The 18,011-nt window shown below is 39.4% G+C and overlaps 1 protein-coding gene across 3 annotated transcripts; it reads left to right on the top strand.

The window, feature by feature from the left end:
- The first annotated feature begins 5 nt into the window (after nt 1–5).
- On the top strand, nt 6–14,036 carry GSKIP (GSK3B interacting protein). Of its 3 annotated transcripts, none has more exons than XM_074326971.1 (3): nt 6–112; nt 9,606–9,864; nt 12,760–14,036. In XM_074326971.1, exons 2-3 carry the CDS (start codon nt 9,607–9,609, stop codon nt 12,919–12,921), a joined length of 420 nt encoding a protein of 139 aa, XP_074183072.1. In that variant the 5' UTR covers nt 6–112; nt 9,606; the 3' UTR covers nt 12,922–14,036. The 3 variants fall into 3 exon arrangements, with proteins under 3 accessions (XP_074183072.1, XP_019601931.1, XP_074183071.1); XM_019746372.2 differs by lacking the exon at nt 6–112 and adding an exon at nt 132–449; XM_074326970.1 differs by lacking the exon at nt 6–112 and adding an exon at nt 7,231–7,368.
- Nucleotides 14,037–18,011: the final 3,975 nt, after the last annotated feature.

The following is an 18,011-nucleotide window of genomic DNA, read 5'->3' as shown; positions in this document are numbered from 1 at the left end:
GCAGTTCCGGCTCCGAGGGGCGGGGCGAGGGCGGGGACGAGAGGAGGAGGCGCCGCAGGCCGGTTTCCGACGCCCTGGGAGGGAAGACCAGGAGGAAGCCGGGAGCGCGCAGGTGAGCGTCGGCGGGGCCGGCGGTGGGCGGGAGGACGGACTGGCGGCGGCCGGAGGGCCTCAGGGAGTGCGGGCGAGGAGTCCCCCGAGCGGGACCCGGCGCAGTGGGCCGGGCCGAGAGGGGCGGCAGCAGAAGGGGCCCGGCGTGGGGCTGGGTTGGGTGTAGGGGCGGGTCCGGCCTGGGCCGCCCGGGTCCCCTCAGACCCAGACCCCGGAACCCGGCGCTGGGAGCGCCGCCGGCTCCACCGGGAGGGCTGCGGCCGCTCTCGCCTCCCGCCGCCCCCGAGTATTGACCGGTGCCTATTGTCAGCAAGTTATTCGTCAGCCGCCTCATTCAGGTATTGTTTCCAAAGCTCCGTCTTCGTTACCGTTGGGCGGCTGGCTGCTTCCCGAGCGCTTTCTTCATCCTGCTGTGCTGCACCGGCGACCAGGAAACTTGAGTTTTCCAGGCTTTTGTGGGCAGAACTGCCTCCTCTGATTAATGCTAAAGCCTCCCGTCCCCTCAGAAACCTGGGCGAAGTACTTGTGCTGTTCTGGGAATCTGCGCCATCGTATTTCTCTGCCGTTGGGGAGGCAACTCCTGCAGACGCGAGGCTGGCTGGCTCTTAACTCAGTCACCACGAAAGGTGTTTGCTGGCCTGGAAGCCAGATGTCCTGGGTCACAGTCCTGATACGGGCGCTTATTAGCCGAGCCACCTTGGTCCGGCCACTGCTCTCTCTAAACCTTTGCCAAGCGTGAGCGTGTGAATAGCTAACCTCCCGGGCTTGTTACGAAAATTACACGGTATGAGTGGGGAACGAACCTAAGCAGAGTCTTGATTCATCTAGTTCAATTAAGGATAGTAAATGAAGACTACCTGTTTAAGGAGATTTTGTGTATATGTTGATAACTCATGAATGCCTTAGAAACGCTAACACAGCCCCAAACCACTGTCAGGTGGAGAAAGCTGTGGTTCCCCTTTCCACACCATCTTTTCATGTTTTCAGGTTAGAACCAGCGTGCTCTCCAGTGTACGTATGTAGGTGCTTGGATTGTTGGTGCCCCTCCTTTGTAGACCTGTCCCAAGCATTCTCAGTGACTTCAGTTTCCTTGCTCTCCATTCGTTCAGCAATATTTGTTAAGGGTCCATTAAACGGAAAGTCTCTGCAATTGGTAAGGTTTACGTTAACAGGTAAAGAGAATCAGGCAGAACCTTCAAGGAGCTTGTGTTCTAGAGTGAAAGGTCTGTTCCTTTAATCAGTAAATGTTTATTGATTGCCTACCTGACCAGGGACTGTTCTAAGTGCTGGGGATATAGCACTGAACTAATTAAGGCCCTGCCCTTCCAAAGTTTACATTTTGTTGAAGGCAAGGGAAACAAACAGTAATCACATAAATCATATGCCATGTGGTGATATGGGCCGTAGGGAAAAAAAATAAAGCACTGGAGAGGAAAGAGATTTGTCACTTTTATATAAAGGAATAAGCGAAGGTCTCCTTATTTAATAAGGTAACATTTTAGCAGAGACTTGGAGAAAGCTGGGGAGCAAGGCACGTGAATACCTGGAATAGTTGTTTTCCAAGCAGGAGGAACAGCAAGTGCGAGGCTCTATGGCAAAAGCATGCTTGGTGGGGTCAAGGACCATCAGAAAGGAGTGACGGGACTAGTAGAGGGGGTGAGGTGGAGTGCAGGTCAGGTCATATAGCGCATTGTAGGCAATGATAACGACTTGGGCTTTTACTCTGGGTGAAGGAGTTTGAGGAGAGGTGACATAATCTGGCCTGTTTTTACAGGATCGTGCTGACTGCTGTGTTGAAATAGACTTGTGTGGGGTGGGAGAACCAAAGGAGAAAAGAAAACCAGTTAGAAGGACATTGCAATAATCTAGGCAAAAGATGACAGTGGCTTGAGTTAGACTGGTGGCAGTGATGATGGTAAGAAGCAGTTGGATTCTGGATATAGAGGGTGCCCAAAACATGTATACACATTTTAAGAAAGGAAAAAGCTATTAAAATTGTGGCAATATATACCGATAACAAAAGATGAATGCAAGTCATAGTCATGGGTATACATTTTTTTGGCACCCCCACTATTTTGAAGATAGGAAGCCATGTCTGTGAATAGTAATTATAACACTTGCCATAGCAAGAATATAAACAAAGATGGGATGGATCTCATCTGGCAGAGAATTAGACTAGGTTTGGGAGGTTTGAACTGGACTTTTGAGGAATGGGTGCAACTGACTTCTTTCAGGTTCATATGTTTTGTTTTGGAATGTAAAATTACAAGTGCATTCAGGCTGTTCCTAGAGTGCCTGAAATTTCAAATATAAAAAAAATTGCAAGATTTTATAACAGACATACTCCCTTTAAAGTTAGGTGTGTTGCCTTGTACATTATGCTTTCTAGGAGAAATTCAGCATAAATGTTAAGGTGTAGGACCTGTTATCATACCTTTTGCTCAAATAGGGTACAAACTCAGCCTAAATCACAATGCTATTTTTGTGTTTTATCAAAGTACTATCACAAAATGTTAACAACTAGCATTAATTGAGGAAGACGGAGATAATCCCCGACCATTGTCAACTTTTTAAGAATTCTATTAAAGGAATACCGACTGGGTCATTCTTCAGAGTAATCCATGTTAACATGTGAAATAAAAGAAAAGCCAATGGGATGTCATTGGCCTTTTTTAAAAACTTGCACCTGATGTAACAGGAACATGATGTTCGGGCTCCCACATCGCGTGGCTCTTAGAGTCGTACAAGGCAGCAGCTACAGCCATTCTACATAATGTAAAGACTCAAACGGCTGGAGTTTCGAGGTCAGCTCTTCTTTAAAGATATTTTTAAATATTTTTAGTGTATAATAATTGACAGATAATATTTCTTGAGCTTACCATGTGCCCAGCGCCACGCGAAGCACTTCCTAGAGGTTCACTCATTTAGTTCTCTCAGTATCCTTTTAAGGTAGATGCCATTGTTGGCTTCATCTTAGAGAGGAGGAATGTGTGACGGAGATTAAAATATCTTGCCTCGAGTTGCAGCAGAGTAACTAAGAAGCAGGACTGAGATTCTAGCCCCATCAGTTTGCTCAAGCGCCCCTTAACAAGCACATACAGACCGCTTCTTGTTCATGTCGAGAGGATTTTGCAGACTTGAGGTATGATACAATAAAAGTAACCATGATTAAGATATTGCCTTCTAGCCCTCAGCTGACTGTTGTAATTCAGCTGGAAAAGCAAACTTTCTTTCAGAGTGAACATTTGAAATCCGTACACTGCTCTTGTAATCTTTCAGTTTCTGTTCTTTTGTCAGGCTGGTTCCTAAATTAATTATGCATGATGTTATAAGGAGTCATTTTGGAAACTTTATACGAGGTGAGGTGATGCAATTTAGCAGAAAAACTAATAGCAACTGTAAGGTACTACAATTTTTAAAGATACTGGCAACAGAATATTGCTCAGAACCTGTTGGAAAGCCAATGTAGAGTTTAAACAGAAAGCAAGCAAAGAAGTTTTCTAGTTTATATCTGTTTAGATATTAATTTGTCTTGTGTTGGTTAGAATGTACTCTAAATTAAATATAGTACCAAATTCTCTATGTAACCTAGAGGATTGATTGTATAGAAACAAAAACTTAATTCCTGGAACTTTTTTAAGCATTCAATTTTTTAGTGTCTTTTCTTAGACTCTCATTTACAGTTTCTGGTTTTGAAGGGAAAGTTGTTTACAGGGTTATACTGTTGCTGCTTATTTGCAGTTCAAAAGGCTTCCCAAATTAACACTATCACCCTCAGCTCCCCGCTTAATCAACAAAAGTACAATGCAGTTCTGTTGGCTAGATTTGTTACTACTAGGTTGTGTGTTTGTGTGTCTCATTGTTGAAAGTGAGGTACAGATGGAAAAACAGGCTTTTTTATTTGAATTACAAGTACTTTATATTTGTAATATTACAAATGGTTCTGATTTAAATTTTTTTCAAAATAAACATAAGTCTCAGAGCTGTTGAAAACAGATGAAGTATTATGTATTACAGAAAATAAAGGTGAAACTAACTTTATCATTGCCTAAATTCTAAATGTTGCTATTTATAATTAATCAACTTTCTTCATCTTTAATTTCAAAACCCTTGTTTAAAATGCAAATAAATTCAAACCTCTCATTTTATTTAAAACTGAAGGTACTAGTTATTTTAACTATCTTAATAGCCTGACTTCCTAAGAAGAAAAATGTTTCTGCTTTCTACACCTTCTACTTTCTAGAATATCACATTTTTAAAGCTTTTTTTGTCTTGTTGCAAACATAACACATTTTTTGCCATAGAAAAATTAGAATATAAAAAAATTAAGTAGAGAATAAAGGACTTAGAAATCACTATCTTGATAACCAGTTTCATGAATGCTCCAAAAAACACTAACAGCCCAGAAATCATACGAGCAGATGGAGTAAGAGCTATCAAGAATTACCTTAACTTTTAACAAAGGACAATATCATAACAAGTGAGAAGAGCCATAAAGACTCAGAAAAAGTCTTACTCGGTACTAACCTCCTACCCTTCTACCAGCTCCCGTCTGTGCCTGTTAATCTTGTACCCCCAGACCCAGTGCCTGGAATTTTCAGCTCTTTGAGTTAATACCTTGGATTAAAACACTATTCCTCTTACTTACTTTTCCCTCAGATATTCCTCACTCGGATATTCCTATCAGAGGCAAAGAAACCCTGGGGTGTGGAGGCATAACCTAAAGGGGACATGGTTGGAGACTTCCATTTGCTGTACAATTCTAGGCAATTTTGTGTCATACTCCGTAATATTGTTACTGTAACAGTGACGTGTATTTTCTAGGAATGTCTACCCTGTTTATCCTGTGTCTTTGTGTGCCCCTTGTCACCAAGCTGAGTGCCACATCTTGAGAAGCAGAGAGTCAAAATTTTTTCTTATATTCAGTGAAGGCCTGCTTTGTGCCAAACACTGTCCTGGTGATATAGATATTACAGGCCCCCATTTGCAATGAAGTATGATAAGTACAGCAGTATCAGTGCAGAGATTCTACTAAGGACGATAGTGATTATCTTTATCTTGAGATCAGGTACAGAATCCAGAAATAGATGTATCTGAGCTGAATTTTGAAGGATTAAAAGTCTGAAAGTAGTGTCAAAGTACAAATTTTTTAAAATTAAAAACGTGGGTCTTATACATAATAAGCATGTGTCAGAACTGTATTTAACTCATTAATGAAGGAACCCACAAGATAGTACAGTTGATTCAAAGTAGTGTAGGAGAGACTAAAATCAGTGAAAGAAAAACTGATGTAGTAAGATGGCAAAATTAGCTCAAAACTGTTAATGGGGTTTCCACTCTGGCTAAGATAGGGTAACAGAGACCAGATTGACTCTTACCTGAAACAATAAAAAACAGTGGGCAAAAATACCTAAAATTGTTTTTAAGACTTTGGGCATCAGGCAGTGAAGGACAATGATCCCTGAGAGGCAAGATACAAATGAAGTGAAACTCTTACTCCAGTTTATTGTTTGGAGACCATTTCCAGGCTTGGCCCTGAGAGGAGAAACCGGTATAGCCTGGCAGTCTTCTCGAATTGAGAATGTAGGTCTAGGAGTCGATAGGCAGCTAGGGTTATAATTATGATGTGTGTGCATGGAGTTAATACTTACCTACCTCTTTCATGTACTTGTCTTATCTCCCAAATTAGGCTCTAAGCGACCAGTCAGCATTTTCAATTAGTATTGTAATGCTTACAAAAATGCTGGCTATATATATAGTGGATTATGATATTTGATTAATAAACTTAGAATCTAAATAAACAAGGTTGCTAAATATAAGAAGTAATTCATTAGTTTTTGCCATTTGAAATAGTGATGGTTAATTCCCCTCCATGGAGTAGCTAAGATTCAAAATAGATTTTCTAACACATAGTTCCAAATTTTCCTAGTCCTATATACAGAAAGTTTAATTCAGTACCTTTACATCTATTTTTTCAACCATAATATAAACTCAGTTCATTATTATCCACAAATATTCACAACGGTCTAGACATACGCTGTCTATTATAGTAGACACTAGCTATTTAAATGTAAATGAATGAAAATTAAATTAAATGGGAAGTTCAGTTCCTCAGTCACTCTATCCAAACTTCAAGTGCTTAATAGCCATATGTGCCTAGAAGCTACTCTATTGGCAGCACAGTTAAAGAACATTTGTATCATCACAGAAAGTTCTGTTGGTCTAGAATTTCTTATGATAAGTTGTTTTGCCTACAGAAAGGGAAACCACGGATTTTTACAGAATTCGTATTGGTGAGTCAGACATTCTGATAACCCGACAGCAGCTGTGATGTGTTGCTAGTAATTCTGGTAGTCCTCCTTTCACTGCAGCGGGCGTGTGTTTCCGCATCCTCAGTGCAGCCTCCTTAGTCGGGTACACAGTATAATCCGCTGAGCACTCAGAGGAAAGTCGGTTAGCATTTCATGTTTTACCTTCTCCTGTTTAAATTCCTATGTATGTTTTCATAGTTTAATAGTAGTAGAATATATATAAACGTACATATAATGAGGTATCTGCTCAAAACATTTTTAGTTAATTGGGATGCATAATCAAAAAAGTAGAAACCAAGTGCCCCATGGGTGAGGCTCCCCCAGTTGGTCTCTGCTTTGCTTCTGTACCCCGTCATAACCACCTGATTTCATGTTTTTCTGGCTCTGTGTGCAAACGCCTGAAGAGAGGACGGACTCAGACAGGCCAGTTCCCATCCAGAATCTAGTCATTGGACCAAGCTCTTCATTTAGGACAATTCAAAATGGTGCCTTTAGTTGAAACACCCACCCCCAGTACCTTGTGCTATGATGATGGTGCTGGAGTTCCAGGGGACAAAGCATGAAACCTGCAGTGCCCTCCCCCCAAAGCCGTCCATGTTCTAACCCCCAGAAACTGACCATGTTACCTTATACGATAAAAGGAATTTCGCAGGTCTGATTAAGTTAAGGGCCTTGAAAGGGGAAGGGATTGTCTGGGAAAGCCCGATGTAATCACAAGTGTCCTCATAAAAGAAGTACAGGTGTCAGGAGTCAGAAAGAGGAGATGTGAGCGCAGAACCAGAGGTTGGAGTGATGTGCTTTGAAAGTGGAGGAATGGACCATAAGCCAAGGAATGCAGGTGGCCTCTAGAAGCTAGAAAAGGCGAGGAAACAAATTCTCCCCTGAAGCCTCCAGAAGGAACTCCGCCCTGCTGACACCTGATTTTGGATTTCTCACCTCCAGAATTGTAAGAAAATTTGTGTTGTATTAAGCCACTAAGTTTGTTATAATTTGTTACAGCTACAATATGAAACTAATAAACACATATTGATGTTCAAATTCTACAAAGCCTTTATAAGCACTTTCTATAGGACAGGCACAAAAGTATCAGGGTTCTGTATTTCCAACCTCTTCTCTAAAGCTGTTGAAGAGCTAAATCAATCTTTGCTTTTCGTTTCTGGTAGTCTCTTAAATCAGTTAGGATACTTTCAGCTGCCAGTAAAATAATGGGAATATATTGGCTCCAATAACTGAAAAGTGCAAAGCAGGGGCAGCCATCAGGTCTCTGGCTCCATTTCTCAATGACTTTCTTGGTTCTGTACTTTTCCCATTGTCAGCATCATCCTTGCGCTAGTTTCCCCCATCTCAGGATGGTGGCCGGGAACACCTGGGGCTCTGTACTCTGTTCTGGGTAGAAGTGACTGGGAAGAAGTTCACATGTGGAGCAGCTGAGGACAGTCTGTAACTGAGGTCGGGGTCAGTCTCACCCAAATTGCTTGCTTACTGTACTCATTAGGAGAAGGGGCCATATGATTCCCCTTGGAAAACCTGGGTGCTATTAGGAAAGGATATTGATAAATAAGACCCTGAGACAGCCAACAGAAGAGAAATTGTTATAGTACCTTACAACAATAAGAGCTTAAAATGTTATCAACTTGTGTAGTGCTTCAATAGTAAAGTATCATTTTTTATTTATATGTATCATTATCAAAAGTTCTTAATGTCTGCTATTTTACATGTCATTCAAAGATATTTTAGAAAACATCTTCTAGACTGAACGTCTTCGGAAAGGTGTCTTTCTCTTTTTTGCCCTTTGGTGCTAAATATTACACAGCAGCTTGATGACCGACTGTTCTGACCTGGGAGGATTTCTCCATTCTAGTATTGGATTCTTCATCTTTCTCCATCATTAAGGTCCTAATGAATTGAATTGGACTCTTGCTTTAAAAACTTTATATATTGTCACGCTGCCTCATATAAACATCTTTTTCATGTTATGATTTTTTTTTCCAGTGGGCCTCAGATTAATGATTATTATTTGTGACACCCCTAATTGAGGTACTTGATTATTTAAGTCAAAAAAAGATGTTTGGTATCTGTGATATTAAGAGATAGTGAACAGTCACATTTCAAAGTCTTCAGACTGACTCCATAAAAAATAAAAATGGGCTCGTTTTTTATACATAAAGCCAAGTATACAGGAGTATGATTATTTTTAGAGTAAGGTAGAAATTTTTTAAAAATCAAATATTTTCACATTCGTATGTAGTAAATCGATGTTAGATTTCAGTTATCTAACAAATTGCACCAGCAATAATTGGTAAATTAATTAACTTGTTAGGAGTAGCTAATTCTGTATAGTGCTGTGGGAAGCTAGATAAATGATCTTTAAAACATATTAGTTGAACTAGGACTGGAAGAATATATTTGTACGTTTGCTATGTAATTTTTTAAAATAGCTTTACATAGTGTATCATAAATTGTCTTTAGCAAACAGTTTTGACTTTTGTAATGTGCAAATGACATGCAGCTGCAGGAACTCTAGCTCCTTATGATTTTTGCTGGTAATTTAGCGTGACTGTATAGTAGAATCACCCAGAAGCTCTGAAAAATCTCCCAGAGATTTCTGATTCAGTTTCTCTAAGGTGGGGTCATTGGCTGAGGGCATCATTCTTTGCCTCTCAAATTGGCAAATATTAAAAAGTATTGGAGAGTCTGGTGGGAAAGAGCACAGTCCCTCATATTCTATTGGGGGAGTTTAAATCATACGGCCTTTTTTGAAGGGTGAATCTGTGGTAGCTATTGAAAGTTGAAATGAGCATGTATTTTGACTCAGCAATTCCAGTTCTAAATATCTATCCTAGAAAAATAATTTTACATTTAAAAAGTAGGATGTAGTAAGATTTTTACTGAGGCATTGTTTGAAATAGCTAAAAACTAACATTCTCAATTCTTATCAGTATGGAAATTAACCTTTTGGGGAGAAGTGAAGAACAGAGATTTTTTTTTTTTTTTAATCTATAAGTGTCTATAATTTTGCTGTGAAAAACTACTGGAAATGGTTTTAAACAATATTTTCCCTAAAAATGCCTGCTAGCTAATGTTTCCTACCAAGTAGCAGATGCCAGGCATAGCTACTTTGAATGAAACGCTGACGTTGGGAATGTCTTTCTGTGAGCAAGTTTTCTGTCTCCTTTTTTGCAGAATGGAAACAGACTGTAATCCCATGGAGCTAAGTGGTGTGTCAGGATTTGAAGAAGATGCCGAGCTCAATGGTTTTGAAGGAACTGACATGAAAGACATGAAGCTGGAAGCGGAAGCAGTTGTAAACGACGTTCTCTTTGCTGTTAACAACATGTTTGTCTCGAAAACCCTGCGCTGTGCAGATGACGTGGCCTACATCAACGTGGAGACCAGAGAGAGAAACAGATACTGCCTGGAGCTCACTGAAGCAGGGCTCAGGGTAAGTCCCTCTGCTTTTTTGAAAGAAATGTATTCATATCGTCACCATTTTATCAGAGAGAGGCTGAGGAGTAGGCAAGAGTGTTAAATGAGAACTCAGCACTCAGCTTCCAAGATGTTTTTAAGGAAAACTTTTTTTCTAGGAATTTTTAGTAAACCTAAAGTCTTTCGGTCAACATGGGGAAATGGAATTTTTTAAAAAAAAGAGAAAAACATTTGATTTGCAGAGTGTTACTTTGTTCTAATCATTGCCCCCAAAATTAATTTATTTCTTATCTATAGCTAAATATGTCCACCAAAATTATGCATTGTCTACGTTGGATGGGTTTTGCAATCGTATTGAGAGGATCTTTTTCCACCTCTTATAATAAATATCTCTTCTATAAAACAACATACTCGACTCCACTGTTCTCTAGCTAATAGATCAGAATTAAGTCACAGCAGACTGTTGCGCCTCCAAATTTCCAAGAGTGTCCTGTTGGCTCTTTACTACATGCGAGCTTTTCTAGGCATAGTGACTTCCTTCCATCCTTTAAACCGGAATCCTGAGTTAAGAATAGTAGAAAGCGTCAGCCGAGATCAACTTTTCATTAAAAAAAATAATAAAACTTACTATTATAAAAATTTTGACCTGCTGAACAAAAGAGTAGTCATTAGAAACTCCAAATTTTAGTTTTAACTTTAATAATTAATATTCAATCTTGGTCAAAGACCTCTGACATTTCTGTTTCTCTATATGTTGAGAGCAGTTCCCCCAAGAGTGGCACGGTATCATATGATAAGGCAAAGGGCAAGGCCTAAGGAAGTGCGAATATCATATAATAAATATTACATTCAACGATCACATGAACATCTCCATTTCGCTACGTTCAGTTTCCTTAGGACGGGTATGAATCCCGTGTTCCGTGTGTTCCTTGTCAGAGGATCACTTACACGGAACAAATGTAAGCCTGCGTCTTCATGCTCTCAGTGCCCTCACGGCTGCCATGGAGAGGGCTGCTTTAGCTTTGAGTGTAATACTGACTTGACTAATTTTTGTGTACGCCTTCCTAAACCCCTGAGTCTGTATTTGAAGCTTACAGTCATTAGAGTGGATCTTAAATAGGCAAAGTAAAAGTACAAATGACCCCAGGTAAATTAATTCTATCCTACATCGATTAATTCTAATAATACATTATCTGTTAATTCTAAGGTGGCTGTGGTGAGGTAGGAAGGGTTCTGATCAGTCACAAGTCTTACGTGTGAATTTGAGTGATCTTGGGTGAGTCCATCGAGTCCCTGGTTCTTTACCTATAACCTGGAAATTAAAAAAAAAACAAAAACTGAAAAGGGTTGGGGGTGATTATATGAATAAAGTAAGCAAAAAAATCTAGGTCAGTTATAAAACCTGGTATGTAGGTACTAAAAGGTTTGTTTGTTTTTTCAGCCTTGATATTTATTAACATTCACTGAGCAACTATCCTGTGTCAGGAAGTGGAAATGAAACCACGAATAAGACATGATCTCTGTCCACTAGGAAGACAACAGTCTCACAGGAATAAGAGAGGGGCGAGCAGAACTGTAATACAGTCGTCCTGCTTGTCCAGTTTCGCTTTCCACAGTTTCAGTTACCTGGAGCCAACCATGGTCTGAAAATGTTAAGTGGAAAATTCCAGAAATAAACCATTTGTATGTTTCCAAATGCATGCCTTGCTGAGTAGCGTGATGAAATATTAGGCTGTCTTGCTCCGTGCTGCCCAGAACATGAATCACCCCTTTGGATCCCACTGTACACTACTCACCCGTTAGTCAGTTCCCTCTTGGTTATCAGAGAGAGAGACCACATTCACGTAACTGTTATTACAGGGTATTGTTATCAGTGTTCTATCCTGTTATTGGTGATCGTTAACCTCTTAGTAATTTATAAATTAAACTTTCTCAGAGGTGTGTATGTATAGGAAAAAACAGTATATACAGGGTTCGATACTATCCGTGGTTTCAGGCATCCACTGGGGGTCTTGGAACATGTCCCCCGCTGATAAGGAGGACAGCTGTACATTGTAGAAAGTGCTGCGATGCGGCGTGCTTCTGAAGAGGTGTGACTCATCTTCCTTTGGTGTCTGCCTCTGCTTTTCATTAAAGCAATAACAACAACAACACTTCCATTTCAAACTTGCATCTTCTGTGGCTTGAATAGATGTCATAAAAATGTTGTGTTTATATGGGGAATTCACAAGCTTTAGTCAAGTCAACAAAAACTAAATCAATTTTGCCCTACTCTGTACTGGTGAACCATGTCTCATAATCTTGGCGGACAGAAAAGGTTTAGCTGCGTTTAAAAAACAAAAAAACACACAGAATAAGGTTCCCTTTTATCTTACCACCCTGTTAGATAAGTATTGTATTAGTCATATGAAAGTGGCCTTTCAGATAACTAATTATAAAGCAGGATTAAAGCTATAAACAATGTCTAGAATTCTTTATAAAAACAGTCCAAATCAAGTACATAGTGGTAAAAATATGGACTAATAATACATTATCTGTTAAAGTGCCTTTATATAGTAGACGCTCAGTGTATGTGGAATTAAATTGAAGCATGTTTTAGATTATGAAAAGGAAACACTGTTTTTGTGTGGCTTTTAAAATTCTTTCTCTATCTTACATTCCTTTTAGGACCAGGAGAGGTAAATCAAACAATTTAAATTTTGAGAAAAAAATTATAAAGAGAGCATTTTGCAGGTGTTATTCTCATATGTTATAAATTGCTGAAGTATTAACGATATTAAAAATATGCATATTCTAGCTATTGATTGAAAAACAGTGCCATTGAAGAATGACCTATGTAAATAATTGGTTTTTGCTTTCTATACCAAGATGAAATCTAATTATTGAATTCACTGTGGAATTTCTCTTGCAGGTGGTAGGTTATGCTTTTGACCAGGTGGATGATCATTTACAGACTCCCTACCACGAAACAGTCTACTCCCTGTTGGATACGGTCAGCCCCGCCTACCGGGAAGCCTTTGGAAATGCACTCCTTCAAAGACTGGAAGCTTTGAAAAGGGATGGACAGTCATGACTAAGCTTTTTCCTTAGAGGGGGCGGCTGCTGGTACAGAATGTTGACATCAAGCTTAAAATTCTTGCGTATGGTCATAGTAGAAAATGCATCTTTGGTTTTATGTCTTTATCATTTCTTGCTTCAAATTTAGGCTTTTGACTCAGAACATTATTGACTAATGAATTGTCTTTCTTAATTTCTGATTCATTAAGAAAATCCTGAGGCCATTGCTGGGATACCATCTTAGGACATTCAGATTTCTTCATATAGTATCTTTGCATTTCAAAACCAAATCGGTATTTCCTTGTGTCGTTACAGGGCTTTGATGCTGCCAGCACTCTCTATTACATAGAAAATTCTGGATTTGCACAGTAATTAGGAGTTAAAATCACCTAACTGCAAACTTTGATTCAGCTTGGACTGACTTTGCAGTAAACATTTTGGTACTAGCCTTACTGGAAACAAATAACTAGCGACTAGTCTCCTGGCACAAATTTTGAAATTCACTACTTCAGTTACTCTATTTATATTATTAATATGGACTGATAAAGATGAATTAATTATATATTACTTAGCTAGTATTCAATGAAAAACGGGGACTGAAATAGTTCTGCAGGTATTATTCCTTGTTTGCAACAGCCAGCCAAGAGGACAAACCGTTAGCAAATGAATGTAACAATTAACTTGTTTCTGAGGTATTTAAGCACATAAGCAAATACAGGAACAGGCTCCATTCTTTTTCTTAACAAAAAGCATCTTCAGTGTGTGTGATTTAAATGAAAGAAGACTCTGATTTCCTAAAAAACAATATTTTGGCCTGTGTTGATTCTTATTATGAATGTTTGTTTACATGATGTACAGTATATATTCAGAAAGTATTTTTGCTTCAGCGTTTACTTTCTACAACTGTAGTGCTTTCGTACTCCCACAGCTCCCCTGTCCCCCTAACAGATGTACAGTGTTCCGTCTCAATGCTAAATCTACAATGTAATATGAGTGCACTGTATGGGTTTGAAACCAAAGGATGAATGAAGCATTCAGAGACTTAATATTTGAAAAAAGGGAGAATCTGCATTTTATATTTTATTACAGGTACTAATATTTATAAACTTAATAAACTATATTATGCTGCTACATGTTTTCAAGTGCGTGTTGAATAATGCTTGGGGAGGTTGTGTTTTTCTTTTAATAATAGTCTAAAGCAGCAGCCATAGAAATGTTGAACTAAAATTCTACATCTGGACACACCCTGATAAATCTGTCATTGGAGGCTTTTTTTATCATTAAATAATAGATATTTTTAGGCTCTGAAGATCCTGTAGACTAGAGCAAACTAAAATTCAGTTTGGGTCACTTCATTGTCAAACATCATCGAAATGCTTTCATGATATTTGGTAAGTGCATATTCATCCTCGGCTTTATTTCCACATGCTTAACTGTTAGGGCCATGAAGTCTAATTTCAGGTTGAACTTTCTCATGCTTAATCTCAGGCGAACTGTAAAGGGTATTTGTAAAGTTTGAATAAAATGCTGTTTACTCATTTTGAGTTAAGTATGAAGAAAAGTGATTGTATGTTTAACAATTGAAATTATTCATTTTGTGATAAATGATTGATTCTAAGAGCTCCCGTTTCTATTTTTGAATTCAGTATTGTTACATTTTAATATGAAGTGAATTGCTCTTTTTATTACTATGAAAGACAAACAGAAAAAAGACTTAGTAAAACTTCACAGTTTACTATTAAAACCTGTTAAAACCTACACTAGGTATTAAAATGTCCATTTTACCTAGATTGTTTAGAGAATTTAGCCAGATAAATTAAGCCTTGATTACACTTCCAAAAGGGAAAGAAAAAAAAAAAACCTAAATAAATCTTACAAATCGATAAGAAAAAAAATGAGAATGGGCAAATAATATGATCAAACAACTCAGAAAAAAACACAAATATCCAGAATCATTTGAAAGATATTCAACTTAACTAGTAGTTCAAGAAAGGTAAATAGGTTTAGCTATGTTGGCCATTTCACCTAATAATTTAATAATTTCTCTTATTTAAGTATAATGATACCAGTAAAGCCTAGTGAGAGGGCGGGCATTCTTACATTCTATTGGAGGACCTGTTGATGAAACCTTTCCGGAAAACTTGGTAATAGAGCCTTTACAAAGCTCATAACTTCTGTACTGGTAATGTCTTAGCAATTTAGCACAGAAGGGTGTCTCAGCAAAAGACCCACTACAAGGATGTTCATTTTCTCTAATGAAAAATTGCAATGGCTCTAAAAAGTGATTAAGTTACACTACATTCTCTTGATGGAAAAATATGCAGCCATTAAAAATCATGGAAAAAAATGGCATGGGGGAAATTATACTACCTGAAAATGATATGAAAATGTAATCTATTTTGAAAAAAAATCTCATGAAATGGGGAAGTGAAATAAAATATTCCGTGTGTTCATAGTAATCCTCATTCGTAAGAAAGGTGATTTTCACTTTCTTTATACTGTTTCATATTTGTTTGTATGAGGTTGGACGATTAACTGTGCAAACTTGTTGCAACAATGTTGCTAAACTTTTTTGATATCAGAGGGATTATTCCTTATGAATTTGTACCAACTGGACAAACAGTTAACCAAGTTTACTATTTGGAAGTGCTGAAAAGGCTGCATGAAAGTTAGATAACCTGAACTTTTCTCCAGCAATTTATGGCTCTTGAATCACGGCAATGTACCAGCTCACATGGCACTGTCTGTAAGGGAGTTTTTAGCCAGTAAACAAATAACTGTATTGGAACACCCTCCCTACTCACCTGATCTGGCCCCCAATTACTTCTTTCTTTACCTGAAGATAAAGGAAATATTGAAAGGAAGACATTTTGATGAACATTCAGGCCATCAAGGGTAATACGATGACAACTCTGATGGCCATTCCAGAAAGAGTTCCAAAATTGCTTTGAAGGGTGGACTAGGCGCTGGCATCGGTGCACAGCTTCCCAAGGGGAATACTTTGAAGGTGACCACAGTGATATTCAGCAATGAGGTATGTGGCACTTTTTCTAGGATGAGTTTGCAAACTTAATTGTCAGGTATATACTAGTTGAAGGGGAAATGCAGTAAATAACGGAGTTGAAGCCAGCTGAAGAACCTTTCTCTCTAGCAAAAGCACCAAGCAGTGCTCGGTTGTGTCCACTCCCAGGGTCCTTGAACAGGTACTATGATTGTGGAAAGAGTGCGCACCTCATTTCCCATGATGACACTCTTCCACTTTTCCTCCAGGTCCAGAATCCATCGTTACACTTCCCAAATCAGCTGCCAGTGGTGTACTCATCGTTAGCTCTTTCCGTCTCACACTGCGCTATTGTCTCTCCAGTGTTCAAAAACAACAAAATGCATTGTTTGATTGTCAAGGGAGAACAAGTTAGGAAAACACTGAGATTCTATGTGCGTGTTGACTTCAGAACTCTTCCTTCCACCCCTTTATTTTGTGGATAACATCGTAAAAGATACGTAGGTTGGTATAACAGAATCTCCGTTCCTAACCTACCAATGCGACACATGTAAAAGTCTCAGGAAGCCATCCCCTTATAACTATATAACTATGGCACTAGCTCACTTACCTATTATCAGTGTAAACAATAAGAATGAAGCGTAGCATACATCACTGAAGATGCCTTATAGTTGACCGGTTGAATAATTTTCAAAGTACTTACCTGCTTAATTTCATTATCAATAGGGACAAACGGTCTGGAAATGAGGCATCTAGTAAATTCTAGAATATTTGACTTAACAAGTTATTTGAAAGAATGCTGAGGTATATTTATTCCATCAAGTTTTGCACTGGTCTTGCATAAATATTGGTACATTTAAATCGACAGCACTTTGTTGTTGATATTTTTTTTAAAGAATGTTGCTCTGAGCAAGATGTTCTTTCAAAGAAGTTTTAATAAGATGTATAAAAAAGAAAAGGGGGTGGGGACAAAAAAAAAAAAGGAATGAGAAGGTTCCTATTTGTAGAAGTGTGCCCTAGACTTGCAGAATAAAAAGCCATTTCATCTTTGGAGACAACTTTAGAAAATGCTTTCCTGTCTGTCTTATTTAATCCTAACAGCCTTGTTCGGCTGATGGTTTCACCCCTGTTTTACAGCCAATTCAACAGTTTGGGAAAGGTTAAAAGGTGGGTCCCAGGCTCCCACAAATGGCTGCAGAGCTGCCACTCAAAGCCCAATCTGAGTGCCTGACAGCCCAGAGCCTCCAAGTTGTCTGGAGCTTCCCGGCCACCTCCATTTTTTTGAGACAATCAGTATTTTAAAAATTAAAATTGCTGCATATGTTAAATATTTACATTTAACAAGTTCATGTGTAAAGCACAACTATATTTCAATAGACTCGGGCTATTCCAAGATAACAAATGGCAAGCTGTAGTTATATTCCACATGACCTTTGTGATGTGATGACCTCTGAGATAAATTGAATGTCATCCGATCTGGGCAACTGCATGTACAATCTCATTTGGAAAGGTCAAAGTCGAAATCCCATCCCTTTGTCAGGGTGGGTGAATGAATGAATCCCTGACTGGGTGGCCTCTAGCCGCCTCCCCCCGCACCCCAGTCCCAGAGGTCTTTCAGAACTGGTAGGAAATGACCCCTAAACCACTGAGCCCCGTGGACCAAGCAGCAACTGGCTGCACAGTGAGGACCACACGCTGCTGCCATTGCGGATGTCCAGGACCCCAAACTCCAAAGCAACATCTTTACAGTAGAGGATTATGTCACGTCCCCCGGGTCAGACCATCCCACAGAGGAATGTTCCTCCAACCTTTCAGGGGAGGCTTAGGCTGTGGGGTTATTTACCTTTTCCTCAGATTCGTCAATAATTTTAGTCCTCCCTGTCAGGTGGACACTGGGACTTGTTTGCAGAGTTTCCGAATGAAAGAGAAGAAAGGGAACCGAGGCCGCGCCCTGCCCGAGGGCACACAGCGTGTTAACGGGGCGCGGAGGAGGAGAGCACTCGCTTGGGGTTACCGCCAGCCTGGCGACCAAGGCCCGGTGGAGCCCACAGAGCGCGGGGACCTAGTGGCCCCGCCCTCGCCCCAGGAACACCCCGCCCAGCGCC

Source organism: Rhinolophus sinicus, linkage group LG03, assembly GCF_036562045.2.
Source record: "Rhinolophus sinicus isolate RSC01 linkage group LG03, ASM3656204v1, whole genome shotgun sequence".
Taxonomy (NCBI): domain Eukaryota; kingdom Metazoa; phylum Chordata; class Mammalia; order Chiroptera; family Rhinolophidae; genus Rhinolophus; species Rhinolophus sinicus.
Note: the sequence above shows the minus strand (reverse complement) of the source record. Positions and strands in the feature narration are given on the sequence as shown.

What these genes read in the sequence shown, in the direction of transcription:
- GSKIP (XM_074326971.1), top strand. Translation starts at nt 9,607, where the DNA reads ATGGAAACAGACTGTAATCCCATGGAGCTAAGTGGTGTGTCAGGATTT. An exon ending in TCACTGAAGCAGGGCTCAGG is followed by an intron (nt 9,865 to 12,759) that starts GTAAGTCCCTCT and finishes TTTCTCTTGCAG; the next exon opens with GTGGTAGGTTATGCTTTTGA.